This window comes from Saccostrea cucullata, unplaced genomic scaffold (genome assembly GCF_032062105.1).
Source record: "Saccostrea cucullata isolate Sc308-1 unplaced genomic scaffold, CSIRO_AGI_Scuc_v1 ctg5039, whole genome shotgun sequence".
Lineage (NCBI taxonomy): Eukaryota > Metazoa > Mollusca > Bivalvia > Ostreida > Ostreidae > Saccostrea > Saccostrea cuccullata.
In genome coordinates, this window is record NW_026941588.1 from 1 (window position 1) to 20,202 (window position 20,202).

At 31.5% G+C, this 20,202-nt stretch overlaps 1 protein-coding gene and 1 long non-coding RNA gene across 3 annotated transcripts in view; both read right to left on the reverse strand.

Moving 5' to 3' along the window:
* Positions 1-3,115: 3,115 nt before the first annotated feature.
* LOC134258118 (transient receptor potential cation channel subfamily A member 1 homolog) overlaps positions 3,116-20,202 on the reverse strand; it is a 31,905-nt gene continuing 14,818 nt past the window's right edge. For both annotated transcript variants that reach the window (XM_062740673.1, XM_062740672.1), the window contains 9 exons: positions 18,833-18,930; positions 12,564-12,733; positions 11,986-12,163; positions 8,618-8,749; positions 6,975-7,175; positions 6,566-6,739; positions 5,896-5,964; positions 5,605-5,784; positions 3,116-5,381 (listed from right to left, as the gene is read on the reverse strand). In XM_062740673.1, coding sequence (XP_062596657.1) covers positions 5,202-5,381; positions 5,605-5,784; positions 5,896-5,964; positions 6,566-6,739; positions 6,975-7,175; positions 8,618-8,749; positions 11,986-12,163; positions 12,564-12,733; positions 18,833-18,930 — 1,382 coding nt within the window. In that variant the 3' untranslated portion in view covers positions 3,116-5,201. The remainder of the gene's footprint in view (positions 5,382-5,604; positions 5,785-5,895; positions 5,965-6,565; positions 6,740-6,974; positions 7,176-8,617; positions 8,750-11,985; positions 12,164-12,563; positions 12,734-18,832; positions 18,931-20,202) is intronic.
* LOC134258120 (uncharacterized) lies at positions 13,075-14,084 on the reverse strand. The gene is made up of 2 exons (XR_009990083.1): positions 13,584-14,084; positions 13,075-13,392 (listed from the first exon to the last, which is right to left on the reverse strand). It is a non-coding gene; the product is annotated as an uncharacterized LOC134258120 (long non-coding RNA).

The window sequence follows — 20,202 nt, forward strand, 5'->3', positions numbered from 1 at the left end:
ATAGGTTAAAACCCAAGAAGTTTTGGCAACAACTCAAGAACATAGAATACTAAAATAAACAAAAAAGTAGTGAAAATATTGTTTTTAACATAGATGGTACGATGAAGGTAAAACCATAGCAGATTATTTTAACTGTTTCTTTATCATTATTGCATTAAAACTTGTAAACATGTAACCTAGTCCTTCGCATATGCTTTCTATAATATCAAAGGTTTTAGACAGTTTTATGCAAATAAAAAAAGGAGAAGTCAGAACTTTTGTTCGTCAACCTGCGTCTGAAGATTTTATATACAAATAAACGAAACGACAAGTTTGAATGCAAATAAAAGTACTGATCTGGATTATATACCAGCAAGGTTTTTAAAGATAGTGCTTTTTATCTCAAAGATTCTAAACCTTTAATGCCTATTGTAAATAAATTTATCAGAAAATTTAAAAATGGCAAGGGTCATACCTCTCTTCAAAACAGGAAATTTCCTTGAATTCAGAAATTATAGGTCAGTCAGTATATTATATATAGTGTTAAAGATTTTGGAAAGATATGTCCATGTTCAACTTTAAGATTTTTTTTAAAACAAAAATAACTTATTTTATTCATACTGATCAGGTTTTAGAAAAACAATTCAATAGATAATTGTTTGATACACCTGTTAGATTTTGTGAAAGTGATACATCTAAAAGGCTTTTTACAGGTATGGTAATGTTGGAATTACAAAAAACTTTGACTTAAGAAATGAATGTAATATTTTTTTTCTTTGATCGATGTATCAAAGAAACATTTGGACGGAAAACTTCATCAATGCGCGCATACGGACAAACTGCTACATTGCAGTATAATACAAAAGACGCTGTTACTGTCGACAGTAGATTAAGATTGTCTATTTAGTTGAATGATAATGAGATATTTTGTCTGTAACTTGCTAGTAAATCTTGAGAAGATCATGTGTGTGTCAGATTAGTTCCTCAACTGTTTATGGAGACCCAAGTACTTGCACAATGAAATTCTTAAGAGGGACTCAATTCAACTTTATTTTTAGAGAAGATGAAAAGTGACGCTGTTTTAGACACTTTGAGGTTATCATCCGTGCGCCGTAGGGCGATACAATACATAACATATATATCACAATTTGTTTATTTATGCATATATCTATTTGAAATTTGCTATATTTATTATAGTGCTGAGATAATGTGTGTTATTCCATTGTAGGGCAATCTGTAATGTTTTGCAGTTCTAAATGTCCTTCTGTTCTATTAAGAGTTGAAAAAGCTATATCAAAGCTATTCCTTTTTAATTCATAAAAATTACATAAAAGATTACGTTTGATGAGTAGCCTACTGTTGTCAAAATGTTGAAAATCGTAAAAGGAGAAAATAATGCTCAGAAATAGATCTTATAAATCTACCAAAAAAAAAAATACATGTCATAAATACTTAAAGACCTACATTTTACAGATGAAATGCTGCATGAACTGTTAGTTCATTAAAATGGTTAAAACAAGCAGCTTACAAAATCAAGATGAAAGATTGGCCAGCCGCCTGAAAAAAAAACATGAATAAAGGGTCATGGAAACAGTTTCACTTGGATATTTTACTTGAAAAAGACACTAATGGTAATCTATCAACCAAGCTATATGATAAACTTGATGACTTTAACTTTTCTATCGCCAACTTTCTTTACGTATGCAGCAATATATCTTCATCACCTGCATACGGAGTACATGTGTATTTATATATCTCAGTTGATTCGATACGCAAGAGCATGCTCTACGGATGAATGTTTCTAAAACGAGGTAAATTATTGACAAGCAAGTTGACAAAACAAGAATATCAGCTGTATTGTTTAAAGTCATCATTTCGTAAGTTCTATGGTTGATACAATGACCTTGTCAGCAAATACAGTTTATCATTGAGTCAAATGCTGACTGACGTTTTTCATACCAATTGTTAGTCCATTATTTATACACTGAATTGACGACGGATTTTTTCCGTTATTTCCCGATCATGACAAGGAGCAAACTGCGGGTGTGACCGGTCGGCAGGGGATGCTCACTCCTCCGTGGCACCTGATCCCACCTCTGATGGTTTGGGGGGGGTCTGTATTTACTCTGCTCTTATTTCATTGTATTTTGTATAGTTTTATGGACTTTGAGATTGTATACTGTTCGTTATTTCCATATCCTTCTTTCAGCTAGAATTTTTCAAATTTATTTTCCCATTTTTATGTTTATAAATTTTAAACTAATGTATTTCTAATGATATTCAAAAATTTGAATTTCAGATGTAAAAATACAAGACAGATTAAGAGCCCCTTTGTTATTTAAACAGAGCAAGTGCCATGTTTTGTATACACAGGTTAGATATACTAATACATGTATATGTTCGTTAAAAGCAGATTTTTAAAATAAAGAAATGAATTTTAAATACGATGAAACAGTTTCTGGTGATTTGTTGGATCTCATTTTCTTATAAATATATTTTCTATATGTAAACAAAAACAAGACAAGAACCTTGTTTACATTGTGAAGAATTTTAGTTCTGAACCTCCTTTGTAAATCAAGAAATGGTGTTCAATTTTTTGCTGATCATTAGGATTGCCTTGGTAAGGAGCTAAAATTACGGTAAAAAAATATCCACGCTAAAGAACAAGGTAGGGTTTCAAATCTGGCCCTGTATTTTTCTAAAATTTAGAATTAATGTAAGAAACTATAATTCCTTACAGTAAAAACATATACCATTAAGTCCTTTTTTTCCAATATGACCTCCTAAATGCTAATTGTGATGTCATGGCAGACTATACTTTTTTTTAAAATTGCAGAGGAAATCAATTTTCAGTGGATTTTTATTAGAAAACATACAGTGCAGGCATTACCCACAAGTGAATTTTCAGAACATTTTACATAATTTCTCCAATTTTTATGATTTATTATCTACTGAACTGAACTCGTGATAAAGCCAATTTCATCATTTTTAGATCATACAATTTTTAAGGCACAATACAGCCCAAACCGTACTTCTTCTTTGAGGCACAATACAGCCCAAACCATACCTTCTTCTTTCTTTTTTATTCATGAACAACGATAGATTGATAAGTTTTAATAAAGTTTATTATTAACTACATCATTTTACACTGTATACAAAGAAATATGAAAATATTTCATAACATTAGTATAAATATATAAATAGGAGAACAGTTCTGTCTATGAAGGGCAAGGTAAAATCAAACAGAACAATTACTTTATGTAAACATGCAACAATTACTCACAGAGTAGAATTTTCAGTAAAATCAGCCAGATTCTCCACAAAGAGAGGGAGAATTCGGTTAAACAATACAGAAAATATACATGGGAATAAAATTGTTTCCTAGAGTATAGAAATTGTCAGAAAAAAATGTTGTTACTCGAAACAAAGTATAAAATGTGGCACAATTTTATATGCATTTTCATCACGTCAGCAATCAAAATATGCTAGAGATCTATGAAGAATACCCAATAAATAGGAGAGAAAACTGATTGGAAATGAAACAAAATGCATAATAAAAATTGAATGCCAAAGAAGTAAACAATAGAAATGAATTACTGGTCCTGTTATTGTGTTCCACACTAATAGCATAAACCAAAAAAGCCGAACAAAATATCACAGTAAAAAAGGGTTCAACATGCAATTGTAAAGTTTGAATTGGTAGAAATATTTTAAAACTGAATAAAGAGAGAAAAAACAGTATATCAAATGAAGTATTAAAAGCACTGTCTAACAAAATACCATAAAGTACACTTAGGTTGTGGACATTTGAAGTAGGATAAGTGGAAAACAGATGAATCCATTCACTACAAAGTAAATAAATCCCTTTGTACATTTAAAATATTAATATCAGATTGATTGTTCAAATTTGGAACAGCATGCTCAAGTAATTCAAGTTTTGTACTCAACAATCACAATCAGTATTGAGCAAAATTGTAACACTACTAAATGTATTAACATTCTATTACATGAATACTAAAATCAATGTAACTGTAGTAGGAAAAGAGAAATACATGAAGAAAACTTATGGCAGGACAGGGAATAGAACCCGGGACCCCTGCGTTAGTAGTCAGGTGCTCTAACCACTGAACTATCCAGGCCAATATCCACGGTCCATAAAACCAAAACTTCTACAGTAACTAATGCACCACCAAATAATTATGTCTATCACAATTTATAGATAGTAAAGCGCTCGATGCTGATTCATAACACAGATTGTTTTTAAACTCAAAGGCCTTGAGAAGAGTTTGTAGAAAATAAATACTTGAGGATTGCATATATTCAAGAGTCACATGACAAACATCAGATTGTAAAATAGGTGACCTTAATATCTGAGGTATTTATTATCAGCTGTTTGCCCAAGGGGCTGTACATTTCAAAAAATACAAGTAGGTATAATAATAGCAAAGCTTACATCAAATTAATATGAAAAAAAATCTTTTAAAAAATTATTTTTGTTTCAAAATAAGTCATAGAGATTTTGTAGCAGTTGACATTTGATGTGCTTCCATTACAATATGGTGTAAAAATAAATTTTGTGTAAATCAACAACCATATAATTCACAGATCGAATTTTTTGTGGAGTAGGAGAAATATATATTACTTCCATCACTAACATTAATTATGCTTACAGTATTAAAATTTATACTACTCTGTTACACATCTCCAAATACAGATAAAAAGAAATACATGTAATGACAATGCAAAATACATAGTGAAAAAAAGGAAAACCTTTTTTGAAAATATATTGTTATTACAATAAAGAAAAAAACAAGCTTTAATTTTTACATGTATTTCAGACAAATATTTATCTATTTAAAGTGTATGAACAGAAAAAAGTAGATAAAAATAGCATCTGGTTATAAAACTTTTACCCTTTAGTAATCTATATGAATAAAAGTTTCAGAATATCAAATATTGCATTGTTTTCGCTCATCCATGAAAACACAAATCTGATTCTTGAAGCAAGAAAAAAGTTCACGAAGGGATGCAACTCTGGGTAGCCTCTCTTACAACAGAGTTATATTTCCCTTAGATAAGACACATATTACTGGTAAATATCAAAGTAAGCTTTAGAATCACAATGATAACACAAATTTACAACAAAAAAAAAAACAATCAAGATATTAAAAGATGCCCCCTGTTGAGCTCCTTTGTAGGTTTTTTGCCCTTTGAGATGGTCCCTAGTCCCGGTCCTGGAAGTCTTCCTCGTTGAAGTCTGTGACCCCCGACTGCTCCAGCAGGACTCGCAGCATCCCCTCCAGTCGTGCATTCTGTTCCCGGATGTTCTTGACCCCGCCCTTCAATTTGGAGATGTCTTTCTGTAGCTTCTCTTGGGTCTCCATGACCTTCTCTATCTCATCCTAAACAAAGGTCACAGGTCAACATAATACATCAATTGTTTTAATAGCAGGACAGAATGTATTTTCTATGTACTCCAAACTTTAAATATCTACTGTGACAACAGAACCCCACCCCCAAACCCCTGAAGGTTCAAAGAATACTTACAGAGTCTGGGCCCAGGGATTTAGAGATCACCTGTGACTACAGACCCTGACACCCCTCTAAGATTCAGTGAATACTTACCAGGTCTGGGTCTAGGGCTTTAGAGATTGCCTGTGATGACAGATCCCCGGCCTCGGCTCGAGCCAGCAGCTTCAGGGGGTTCAACGTCTTCCTGTTGGGTCTGTACGTGTCACACTTTGCCACGAATCGCCGCCTTATAAATTCTGGTACCACTCTCTCCACATCCAGGGCTAAGTCAACCTACAAATACACCTGAAGTCTGAACAACATGGAATTTATTGTAAAATTTCTTATTAATTATAAACTTTGACTTCAGATTAAAATATTTTTTTTATGCTTTGAATGACTTACCTGCATAGCCATTCTCTTGAGAGCGGCCTGTTCCTGTACAGCTTTAATGTCGTCTACAGCCAAACCAACCTAGTATGGAACAAAAGTCACATACAGCAAGTACAATAAATCTCTGTCCAGTTACAAAGGTAAATTAAACACAAACCTGAATTCTACAAAGCTTGTATTTACTATTATTTGTTTGGTAAGGTAAGAATCAAGGAATAGACACATGATATAGATAAATGAAATGAACCAGTGAAATGACTATGACGTAAAATGGAACCAATGAAATGACACAAGACATAAAATGGAACCAATAAAATGACATATTACATAGAAAATTGAGCCAATGAATATACACATAACATAAATTAAACTAATGAAAAGACACATGACATAGGAATGAACCAATAAAAACACACATGACACAGGAATAAACCAATGAAAAGACACATGACAGAAGTTAAACAAATGAAAAGACACATGATGTAGGTATGAACCAATTAAAAGACACATAACACTGTCATATGAACCAATTACTGTATAGGACAAATGACATAGGAATGAACAAATAAAAAGACAACATGACATAATCCTATGAACCAATTACTGTAAAGGACACATGACATAGGAATTAACCAATCAAAAGACACATAACATAGAACTGAACCAATCAAAAGGCACGTACCAGTAAGTTCATGATGATGATGGACATGATGATCATGAAGACGACAAACATGACATAGGTGATTTCTGGGTAGTAGTCCAGCTGGGCGCCGTAGAAGATGTCCTGGTACTCAAACTCTCCGATCATCATCACAGTTGTCTTAATCAGCGACTCCCACACTGTCGCAAAGGCATCCTGTAAATAGAAACAGCTGTTTTAGGGATTCAAACACTTGTTATTTTATCTTAGACGTATGAAAGCACAAAAGAATAACAGTGGTTTTAGCTTATCTCTACAAAGTATATGTTTGCATGCAAAGAAAATGCCACAAGTTTATAAAATCATTATTATAAAACCTGGTTTTTAGAAGAGAGTTCAAAGTAGATAAAAATATCATCTGGCATTTAAAACAAAATCAGAGTTATCTAACCTGGCTTTGTAGTAGACAGTAAAATCCTAAACCAAAGGCGACGATGAACAGAAAGAAGACGAGAGCGAACTGCATGAAGGTGTTGAGGATGTCCTTAAACATGACGACGTAGATTCCGAACCGCGGGAACTTCTGGAGGAAGAGAACCAGGTTAATCCAGCAGAGGAAGATCGCCACAGCTCCCACCGACCACTGCCATGTCTGCAAATAATAAGGACGTAGTTATTCATTTTTAGTAATACATATAAACAAAATAGAATACTAAACGAGCTTTTGCCACTATGTTAACCTGTTTAAACAAAAACATGACACTAGCCTTGTTTACATAACAAAGGTTTGGAGCTCTAAATCTTTCTTGTATCTGGACAACTGGTGTTCAAATCTTTTATGATTATTAGAAAGACCCTATTTAAATATTTGTAAAAATGGAAAAATAAATTTTGAAATTTTAGCTGAAACTTTAACAAATAATAAAAATATGTTAAACCAAATTCATAATAACACTTCAGATAGGACTGGGCAATAATATTGATATTTTGATATATTGCAATACAATGGCAAAAAATATCGTATCGCAATACGATTTTGTAATATCGATATATTTGCAATTTTCTTAGATTAAGGAATTTTGTCATTAAAAATAAAAATGAACTGATGAACGTTTGTTATTAAGCCAAACAGTAAGTCGGAAGTTGTTTTGTGGGAACATTTCAGAGCATAACTTAAATGAAATCAACAAGATTTTTTTTCCGTTTTGGTTATTTATCATAGTTATGTACGTTCTGCATGTAAATTAAAGTAAATATAGTAAGAAAATGCCACTTTTATTACATTGAAAATATTGCAATACATATATCGCAATACATTTTTAAATATCGCAATATATCGCAATACGAAATCTCTGGCCAATACCCAGCCCTAACTTCAGATACAGTTTATGTATGCGTACACTTAACACATAATATAAATCTAAAAATATTATTCTTCATTTTTTTTTTTGTTTGATTATCTTTCAACATTATGGATGTCAGGTCTCTGCATAGTATTGCATTATTTTTCCAAATTAATCATTTTTTTTTAAAATTCATGAATTCTGTCTAAAATAAATTTCTGTATAATATGAATACTTTTTTTTGAGATCAGTCAGGGGTGTGATGAAAATTCATCATTTCTGAAAATGATGATTTCTAGTCATTAAATTGATTTTTAATAATGATTTGAAATTCATTTTTTTTAGAATAATGATGAAAAACAGTCATTTCTTTTTTCAATAGAGTTACCTCTGATATTAAAATGACTGTATTTCATCATTTTTTATCAAATTGTTAGGTCTGGGCGCACTTAATTATCTCATTAGTTTTATGGGGGCGCACTAAATTATTTTGGTTTCAATTACTTGTCAAGAAGTTTTTCTACACAAGGGTCTATGGCAGGATACTGTACTATATCTAATAACTGTAGTAAAAGGGTTGAGAAAAATTGACTTGGGAATGGAAATATGATGAAAAGAAGTCATATTTACAAAAATAAGAACATGTACATTATATACTTAGAGGAAATGACCATTATCAATCATTTTTAAAAATGATGGATTTCATTCACACCCCTGACTGGTGATACCTAATATGTAAATGTCCACTTACAAATCTGAATCCTGTTGACTTCTGACAACTCTCAAAGTCGATAACAAGGAGTAGGGCACACACATAGGTCACCCACTCTATCAGGTTCTCAAAGCCCAGGTACTGTAGCTTGGCCTGATAGATCTGCAACAGCTGTAACACAAACAATAATACTGTATATCAATTAAACAAAGCCCAGGTACTGTAGCTTAGCCTGGTAGATTTGTAACAGCTGTAACATAAACAATAATAATGTATATCAATTAAACAAAGTCCAGGTACTGTAGCTTAGCCTGGTAGATTTGTAACAGCTGTAACATAAACAACCAGAAGTCTCTGTCGAGACTGAAGCTCTACTGGTTTGTTCTTATAGCAAAGGAAAAGAAAAGTTCTTAAGCAGTTGGGAATTGAAACTTTACCACAGCAATAAAAAGAATAATGAGCTTTTATTAAGTCTCTTTATGTTCTTAGTGTAGTCTACTTGCATGCCACATTATATTATAATCAGACTTAAACTGTACTTGGAATAGCATTTTGAGAGTTTTAACAGAAATTTCTATTTTTAGTTACCACGGCTACACCGTTCATCAAAATCAAAAACTGATACACAGAAATATGTATCTTAGTGTAGTCTACTTGTATGCCAAGTTTATGGAAATCAAACCAAAACTGAAGGAGGAGTAGTATTTTAAAAGAATTTCACAGAAATTTCTATTTTTAGTAACAACGGCAACACCGTTCATTGAAATCAAAAACCGATACACAGAATTATGTATCTTAGTGTAGTCTACTTGTGTGCCAAGGTATATTGAAATCAGACCAAAACTGTAGGAGGAGTAGCATTTTGAAAGAATTTTACAGAAATTTCTATTTTTAGTAACAACGGCAACACCGTTCATTGAAATCAAAAACCGATAAACAGAATTATGTATCTTAGTGTAGTCTACTTGTGTGCCAAGTTATATTGAAATCAGACCAAAACAGTAGGAGGAGTAGCATTTTGAAAAAAATTTACAGAAATTTCTATTTTTAGTTACCACGGCAACACCGTTCATTGAAATCAAAAACCGATACACAGAATTATGTATCTTAGTGTAGTCTACTTGTGTGCCAAGTTATATTGAAATCAGACCAAAACTGTTGGAGGAGTAGCATTTTGAAAGAATTTTACAGAAATTTCTATTTTTATTAACAACGGCAACACCGTTCATTGAAATCAAAAACTGATACACAGAATTATGTATCTTAGTGTAGTCTACTTGTGTGCCAAGTTATATTGAAATCAGACCAAAACTGTAGGAGGAGTAGCATTTTGAAAGAATTTCACAGAAATTTCTATTTTTAGTAACAACGGCAACACCGTTCACTGAAATCAAAAACCGATATACAGAATTATGTATCTTAGTGTAGTCTACTTGTATGCCAAGTTATATAAAAATCAGACTTAAACTGTAGGAGGAGTAGCATTTTGAAAGAATTTCACAGAAATTTCTATTTTTAGTAACAACTGCAACACCGTTCATTGAAATCAAAAACCGATACACAGAATTATGTATCTTAGTGTAGTTTACTTGTGTGCCAAGTTATATTGAAATCAGACCAAAACTGTAGGAGGAGTAGCATTTTGAAAGAATTTCACAGAAAATTCTATTTTTAGTAACCATGGCAACACCGTTCATTGAAATCAAAAACCAATGCACAGAATTATGTATCTTAGTGTAGTCTACTTGTGTGCCAAGTTATATTGAAATCAGACCAAAACTGTAGGAGGAGTAGCATTTTGAAAGAATTTTACAGAAATTTCTATTTTTAGTAACAACAGCAACACCGTTCATTGAAATCAAAAACTGATACACAGAATTATGTATCTTAGTGTAGTCTACTTGTGTGCCAAGTTATATTTAAATCAGACCAAAACTGTAGGAGGAGTAGCATTTTGAAAGAATTTCACAAGAATTTCTATTTTTAGTAACAACGGCAACATCGTTCACTGAAATCAAAAACCGTACACAGAATTATGTATCTTTGTGTAGTCTACTTGTGTGCCAAGTTATATTGAAATCAGACCAAAACTGTAGGAGGAGTAGCATTTTGAAAGAATTTCACAGAAATTTCTATTTTTAGTTACCACGGCAACACCGTTCATTGAAATCAAAAACCGATACACAGAATTATGTATCTTAGTGTTGTCTACTTGTGTGCCAAGTTATATTGAAATCAGACCAAAACTGTAGGAGGAGTAGCATTTTGAAAATATTTTACAGAAATTTCTATTTTTAGTTACCACGGCAACACCGTTCATTGAAATCAAAAACCGATACACAGAATTATGTATCTTAGTGTAGTCTACTTGTATGCCAAGTTATTTTGAAATCAGACCAAAACTGTAGGAGGAGTAGCATTTTGAAAGAATTTCACAGGAATTTCTATTTTTAGTAACAACGGCAACATCGTTCACTGAAATCAAAAACCGTACACAGAATTATGTATCTTTGTGTAGTCTACTTGTGTGCCAAGTTATATTGAAATCAGACCAAAACAGTAGGAGGAGTAGCATTTTGAAAGAATTTCACAGAAATTTCTATTTTTAGTTACCACGGCAACACCGTTCATTGAAATCAAAAAACCGATACACAGAATTATGTATCTTAGTGTAGTCTACTTGTGTGCCAAGTTATATTGAAATCAGACCAAAACTGTAGGAGGAGTAGCATTTTGAAAATATTTTACAGAAATTTCTATTTTTAGTTACCACGGCAACACCGTTCATTGAAATCAAAAACCGATACACAGAATTATGTATCTTAGTGTAGTCTACTTGTGTGCCAAGTTATTTTGAAATCAGACCAAAACTGTAGGAGGAGTAGCATTTTGAAAAAATTTTACAGAAATTTCTATTTTTAGTAACAACGGCAACACCGTTCACTGAAATCAAAAACCGATACACAGAATTATGTATCTTAGTGTAGTCTACTTGTGTGCCAAGTTATATTGAAATCAGACCAAAACTGTAGGAGGAGTAGCATTTTGAAAAATTGTTTACAGACAGACGGACAGACAGACAGCTGGACAGACAGACGGACGGACGACGGACGCATTACTATCGCATAAGCTCTTCTGGTCTCTGACCAGTAGAGCTAAAAAAACTGAGACAAATTTAGGTCTAGGTTTGCTGGTTTAGATTCTGGGCATGGCCTGACACTCTGTCTAGTCTCGTTTTTATATATTAATTTTTAATTATTTCCTCCTGTAGCTCCTGTAGCTGTAGCTCTTGTTTCTTTCTGAATTTTTTTCTGTTTTCAAAATTGGGAACGTTATTGTCAATTTAAAATAATTTAAATTTATATAATAATTATACAACTATTTTTATTGGGTGTCAAACTCCTTACTTCTCTGAGTAAGTTCCATGCCGCCAGACCCATAATGACATATTTCCCAATCGTAGCGAAGAGTGGTTGGTCAAACATATCTTTGCTTGGGTCATGTAGAGTTAAAGCTTTTGCACAGGCTGTCTTTTCCGGTGTACTTGAAGAAATGCTTGAGTCATTTCTCTTTAACTGCTCATATCTAGAAAAAGAGATTCGCGGGATAAGGTCACTAAAAACAAAGTCCAGTGGCCTCTGAGCAATTCTAACAGTATTTTAACCAAATGTAATAATTTCTTAATTTTTAATTCATAATTATGATTCTACCTGCTCCAGAATAATCAGTAAGATTTTTGTGAAAAAGTAAACAAAATTTTGATATACTGTATACAGAGAAATTTTCCCCCTGTTTTATTTTTGCCCCTTTAGCCCTACTCACAGTTGGGCGATTTCAAGGAATATGGTATTATTTCTTAACAAAACTATGACTGGGTAAATTTAAAATTGGACAGAATTGTATGTTTGTGTTAACAGGCAAAAAAACATGGGGTGAAAATAACTCTGTATACAGTTTATATTTTTGCCCCTAATTTTTAACCTACACTTCAAATGGAGGGTCCGTCTGGACGACGTAGCCTGTGAGAAAGACCAGAAAGACCGCATAGATAAGAAAGTTGATGTAGTAGAACGTCCGCCCAAAGCTGTTCCACTTGTGTCGTAGTAAAGCGTTCACCAAGGGATGAGCCAGCAGGTCCTCTCGCTTAGAGTCCACCTACAGCAGTACATAGAGGTTTTCAAATGTAAGAGTATATGTAGATGTTAGATAAACTTATTTTACTAAGTCTTGCTATTTTCAGAGAGAGAAACAGAAACTGAACTTAATAATAAGTATCAATGGCAATGACAAAATGATAAATTTTTTAAATTATTTTTTCACTATACGTTAAATCAAACAAGTACTGCAATTCAATTTTTTGACCAATGATGTGAAAAAATCAATAAATTCACATACCTGTCAACATGGCCAAAATTTTTCGGGGGAGAAAACGCGCGACGACCTTTTGCAAATACAAAAAGTCATCGCGCGTTTCACTGTTTTAAAGAAAAAAAATAAACAACAAGATAAAACTTTATTAATATTAACACCATCATTAATTCATAAAATTTACTGTTTATTCAAACATTGTTTAGAAACTTGTACAATGTGAATTAATTTTGAAATTATAAAATTTTATGTTCACTATCTATTCTGCCAGTCCATAAAAGCATCATTTAAATAATATTCATGGCAAATGTTGTAGTTTAACTTGGCAATTAGAAAAATTAATAAAGTTCTGCAGACAGTCTTGAGTTTCAAGCTTTTAATAAATGGATGAATGGATTTTTCTCACTAAGTCTAAGGGACATGAGTTGTATCCTTGATTTAAAGATCTGAAATTGAAATAATTGTAAAAACTTCATGCTTACATTCTTAAAATAATGTGTAATATAGTATGAATGAAACACCCTGTATTTTTTTCTCTTTTAATCTCATAACATATATCAAAATTTTTAAATATAATACTTTATTTTAGTAATGTTCTAATGTGCTTATTTTATATTTCAATTTAGAAATGCATTACCCTGTTTAGCTTTGTAAATTTAAAGAAGTCTTCTAAAGACACTGTCTTGTTGCTCTGTAGTTTCAGGGGCTGTTATATGTTGATGCAGGATTTACTAAGTCATTGAATCTCAAAATCTGTTGGGAAATCTTCAGCTGACTCTGAACATTTATGTTAGCTTCCATGAAATTGTTTCCCTCTCCTTGTTAAAGTAATAATAGAGTACTGTAGCTACATCTTTCCTGATCAGTGTATTGTTTATGGAGTAATAGTTTTGTCTTAAGCACTTGTAAACTTATTTGCAGCAAAGTATCAAGTACTTCCATATCGTTCTTTACCGTCATGTTCTGTAAAAATTTCCACATCTGGCATCTCTGTCTTTGATAATATACACTTTTAATGAGAATAAGGAGCAATTACTACTGCAATTACATCTGCTAGCACAGTTGACACCTTGTTGATTACCTGTTATCAGTGGCAATAAACAGATTAGCTACCGATATAAACACTGCATGGCCTCCATTTTTGCGCTGATACTAAAACAAGTCCCACGGAGAAAATAAGTCCCACATGAGTCCTACGTGAGTCCCACAGCAAAAGAGCCAATAAATACATATAATAAAGGGTCATTTTGAAAGAATATTACATTTATATGATCATATATCAAAAAAAGTTTTGATAAAATGTTTTAAGTGTGTTAAATAGACGATTGTAAAATCAGACCACAGTCAAGAGCGATAACTCTGTTCAAATGTAAACAATAGCCAAGAACTATATTGACAATGTTTAAGTACTGCTGATAGCTAACTTTTTTTTCTAAAAAAAAAAAATAGATATTTGTAAAAATATATTTTAATAAGTAAGTTAATTTAATATGGTGCTATTTCTGAATTTAATTTGTTCTTCTGTTTTACTTGAATTTTTAAGTTTCGTTTGAAAATATTCTTCCAATTATATTAAATACAACTCAAAGTAAGTTTTATTTTATTATAATGATTTTATATTATTACTTTGTTTCTTACAAACTAAAATAGTTTTACTGTGGTTTTATGTAATTTAACAACAACTTGGTAAGTTTTCCTGACACCCAATGTTTATTGTGTATATACACAGACATCTGTACATTGAGAAGAGATATGTCCCTGGTATACCTGTATACAACACCTGGGGGATGTTATTCACACCTTTCAATCTCCCTGTTGTTTGTATACCTATTACAATAACTTTTGAACAAGGCTGGGGCTAGGTTACACCATTTGGAATTCAAATAAAATAATAAATTAAATGTAGAATTATTGAAATTTCAGCTACTATTATGTATGACAAATAAGGTCATTAATCAAAAATTGTTTGTATTTGATTTCATAAATAAAAACATTCCTTGAAAATTAAATTAATAAAGAATTCTGATTTAGAATAGACGAAGTCAGCATAAACTGTATTGTAAATTCTTGACTTGTATGAAAAGATTCCAAATAATAGTATTAAAGGCACAACCATTGAAGTTTTGTTATCGGCCGCAGCAGCGGCCGATCTATTTGTAATTGTGTTCGAAAGTGCACATGGGGAAATGAGACGTTATTTTTCATTAGGTCAGGGAAATATTTCTCAAATGATAACAAGTAGAAAACCATGAGTAAAATATTTTCAAAAATTGTTTTGAATATAGTGTTAATTGTTGCTACTATGTTTCAATTTCTTTATCATTTCTCATCAGATAATTGATAATTTATGGTTATGTAAAAAGAGTTAACAAATAGATACTCCCCAGCCTGGTAGTGTATAAGATATGAAAGGAAATCGTCATGATTTTCCGGATAAAAATGACGTGTAAATGTGCATGGATTGGTGAATAAAAATTGAAAAAAATTTCAACCAGTAAAAATTGTTTTGAACATGCTCTACGGCTGCAAATAACACAAAGAAATTTTTCTACATTTTGTACTGCGCCTTGCAGCACAGCCATGGGCATTATCACGTGACCAAGATCCAGGGTATCAGCACCTGGTTCATCTTGAAACATCTACATCTTTATTTTGATGAAAATAAATTCTTATCATTTATTGCTGTCCTTTTTACATAGATGAATCTATTTATAAGCAAAAGGAAGAAATGTCTATTTTTTTAATTTCAAATAGGGTGAATTCACCATGCATCGGATACCCTTGTACTTCAACAAGTTCTAGTGATATCGCTACCAACGGAAAATTATAAAAATGGAGTTTAACACTTAGTATGAATTAAAATATAAATATGGGACACAATTATAAGCCTTTTATTGAGAAAATATCACCAAAAATTGATTTTTTCTAAAAAACTCAAAATTCACCATGGATCGGGCATTATTAACCATGCATCGGACAGACGGTATTTCGACCGAAAAATATCATACCTTTATCACAGTGCTTTAAAATCCTTGATATAGATATACTTTTATAATTTATCTAAGAAATAACCCTCAAATTAAATTTATTTGACGAGATCGTTGCACAAATATGGAAATATTCAATATGCCTTATTCTGCCTTTGAAAGGCTTTAAAACGCTTGTAATGCGGTAATTCGCGCCTTTTTCTCATCCGTTAAAATACTCTGGTTTGTAGAAATGAATTGAATCAGATTCAAGACGTAATATATCGATAACTTGTATTTTGACTGTAAATTCAGAGTTTTTATTTTCTATTTCAGCAAAAACCAACTGTCAGTTGGGTTCTGTATGAAAATGGTAGTGATTAACTTTGCATCAGAAAGTGTCCGATGCATGGTTAATTTGTGTCCGATGTACGGTTAAATGAGTATACTAGTAAAAACCAGCTCTAATAAGAATTAAACAAACATTGAAGTGAAATTTCTTTATAATATATGTAAAATTACTAATCTCTGACAAAATTCATCTAAGTCCGACTCGTTCCGTGAAAGTCGAATTTAAAAGAACGATAACTCTAAAAATTGCAATATCATAAATTTCGGATTATGCCCCTTTGATGATGTAAAATATGACGTAACTTCAAGGCCATTCTCGGGGTAATTTTATAACGACATGATGAAAACAATCAGTATCATTAAAAAAATTAAATGTTCATCTTTAAGACAGAAACAAATAAATACACAGAACTCTTAAGTTGAAAGAGAGTTCATTGCCTAAAGTTGTCCGAAGCAAGGTATGTGTCCGATGCATGGTGAACTCACCCTAATTATTTATTTTGCTTTGAAGACAGCCTAAAATAAAAAAGAATCAACTATTTCACCTTTGAATACTAGTATCTTGACGTGCTTTCCTTTCATGGACACTTTGAAAATTGTAAAAGAAATTTGTTAATGCTAAATTTTGTTTGCGGCCGATTTGATGCTTTGCATCAATTTAACTTGTATTAATTTGTAGAACAAATACCATGCAGAGAAGTAACTGTTATCTGTCCATTTTCTCTATTTAAAAATGTGTTTATTATTCATCATTTAAATAAAGATAAAAATTTAGATTACTAAACAAATGTTAAAGCCAGTTTACTCCTGGATATGGAACTTGTCAAAAAAGAGTATTTTTAAAAATAAACTTGGAATTTTATAGTGATTTGATTTACACCATGAATTATATGTACACCAAAAAAAGTCAACGAAATTAGATGTTGAATTTAATTTTGATCTCAAAGAATTTTTTTTTAATGAATGAATTTTATATATGGACTTCAGTAGCCAAACTTTAATAGTCCATAACTTAGGTTCTGAAATCCTGCAATTGCGTTATTGAATGTCAGTGAAGTGATGTAACTATTTATTGTGCATTATAAGAATTGTAATTTGCATAAACAAATAAAAAAATTATCTTATAATTATAAGACGTGCTTTTCATCTTCGACAGAAGGACTTTAACAGAATTAAAACACGTTATAACTTAATAATAAACATGTTTATTTTCCACAAGTTCATCATATTCATCAAATATATTTCCAGGATACCTGAATACAAGCCCATGCATCTGAGTACTAATTCTCTAATTAACTGAAAGTTTTTCACAATGCAAGTGTCTTTAATGGTTGAAAACACAGCTATCTCAACTCAGTCAACTGGAATTCTGATTTTTGCAGTTTGATTCCTCATTTCACTTAACTGTTATAAAATACAAAGTATTATAAACGTTTAATGTAATTTAAAAAAAAATTAAGATATCATTAAAATACTAGTTTATCACTGTTGTCAGATATAAATCACTTCCAATTTCATACCATGTTATGAATGAGTAAACTAGTTCACTAAAAATCTTTATCTTTAAAACAATACTTGTAGGACTATATATTTTCCTAGGACTGTATAGTCATAATTTTCAAAAGAAAGAATGGCTTTAGATTATAGATTTAGATTTTACATTGCACATATTAACTAAAAATCTCTTTCTCATATGCTTGATAAATACAAGACTAGCATTGAAAAAAATCATTGAATTTCCCAAGTTTTGATGTTGTAAAATTGTTAAATTTATATAAAAAATTATTGAAAATGTCTGTTTTTGGTAGTAGTTTTTTTAGTCATTAGAACTGCTACAGAAGGCATAAAAACCAAGGAACATTGTTAAAGTTTCATAAAATCTTTAGAATTAAAATTTGGATGGCTTGTTACTTCAATACTTGAGGCAGATGTAAGAGTTATTGCTCTTTGTTTATACACGATCATTAGAAAACATCTTAGAACTTCTTGCATTTTTAAAATAGAATTAATTCAATAATAAAATTATTATATCTTTTAATTTTTGTTTTCAAAAACTACTAAAATGTTATCATTATTGTTGGGATTAGGAAACACTATAGAGTTATATGAGGATATAGGAGTTATCGTTCTTTGTTTTTGTAACTAATCGTTGTAACCGGCTTCTAAAACATTTTTTGTGACAAAATTTTATTCAAAATATATCTAAACAATGATAACCTATAAAGATATGTTGTTAAAAATTAATAAAATATCATATTTACTGGTGGGACTCATTATTTTTCTGTGGGACTCATGTGGGACTTATTTTCCCCGTGGGACTTGTTTTAGTATGTCCCCCATTTTTGTGTTGACTAGTCGGTATTTTACGAACCCAATTAGGTAAAAAATCCGGAATTTTTCAAAATCGGTAGAAACGGCAGTTTAAAAAGAAATCGGTAGACAGTCGGTAGGGATGGCTAAAAATCGGTAGACTCCCGATAAATTCGGGAGAGTTGACAGGTATGAATTCATCATGCTTTTATGAATCAATCAATAATATCCCTTTGAGTTGCCAGTAATATTGACCTACCATTATGATGAGAGGATGGTTGTTCTTTAATTCGCTGGAGTCGGATGTGTATGGTCGGGCCGACACATTTAGTGTGAAGTCCTCATTGTAAACACTCCCTGAATGAAAATATTACAGTTAGTTTTAAGATTTTCTATAACTGTTTGTACACTGAAGAAAGCATAATAAACTGTCTAAAACCTGTTCTAACTTCAAAAGTTTTTCTTCTGAAAACATTCACATCAGATGGTGATCATGCTTAGAAAAAAATTAGGTCAGCTCAGACTTTATACAATGACTACAAGAAAAGACAACATCAAAACACTTTACAAAAAAAATAAAATGAATAGTTCTATTGAATATGTCGCTCCTAAAAGTAATCATTTAGAAAGATGTTCATAAGCAAAAGGAATGAATTAAAAGAATTTCTTTTAAAAAATCTTTTCTTACAGGCTATTAAATTTGCAAATTTGCTATTTTTGGTCAAAGCCCTAGAATTTTTCCTGATAATAAGTCTTTTATTTCTTCTTTTTATATTAACAAATTGCCTTCTCTAACAGGTCGGAGAGAATACTCGAAATCGGGTATTATCCGTGAAATCGCGTATAATACTCGATATTAGGGTATCGTTGAATCCGCGAAATCGGGTATTCCGTGCAACTTTCTATAAAAACAAAAGAATTAAGCAACGGCGCATTATGCCAGTAACAGTTACTTGTACATCAGTATCTTGTGGATTTATTTTTATTAAACCTAATTCATAAGGTTGTCAAATAAGTTTAAAATCACACGACAAACACAGCTGGGGTACCAAAGAGGACGCAATGGCGTTATTATTTTTCAATATAATTTCTAAAAACAAATAACTACACTCGCTTGTCTTTATTTCCCATTAAAGTATTCCATATACTTAATTTTCTAATTTGTGCAATATTCACAAAATGTGAAACTTTAAAGAAATTAAACGACTAACGAAGTGTTATGTATTTTTACTGAAAAATGTATGGCGTCCCTTTTTCGTGAAATATAAATTATTCCTTACAGTTAGAGAGTACAGTATAAGCGAGTCATAATTGTATATCTCTGCAATAATAGAATACCAACGTTTTTATAAAGAAGAAAATAATATAAGATGAAATAAATACCCACGGGAAAACAGTTTGAAAATAGCTAATTGAAGGTGAGTATCTTTTTTATGTCAATTTAGCATGAAATTTTTATTCAAAGACACCGTAAATTTTTTGGTTGCATTTTAATCGATACAAGATATACTATTTTACCTTTATTTTATGCATTTGTGTGAAAATTGAGAGCGAGAAGCCATATGAACAGGATTTTCTTGTGTTTTTTTTTTTTTGGGGGGGGGGGGTATAAATAAAAATCAAATGTGT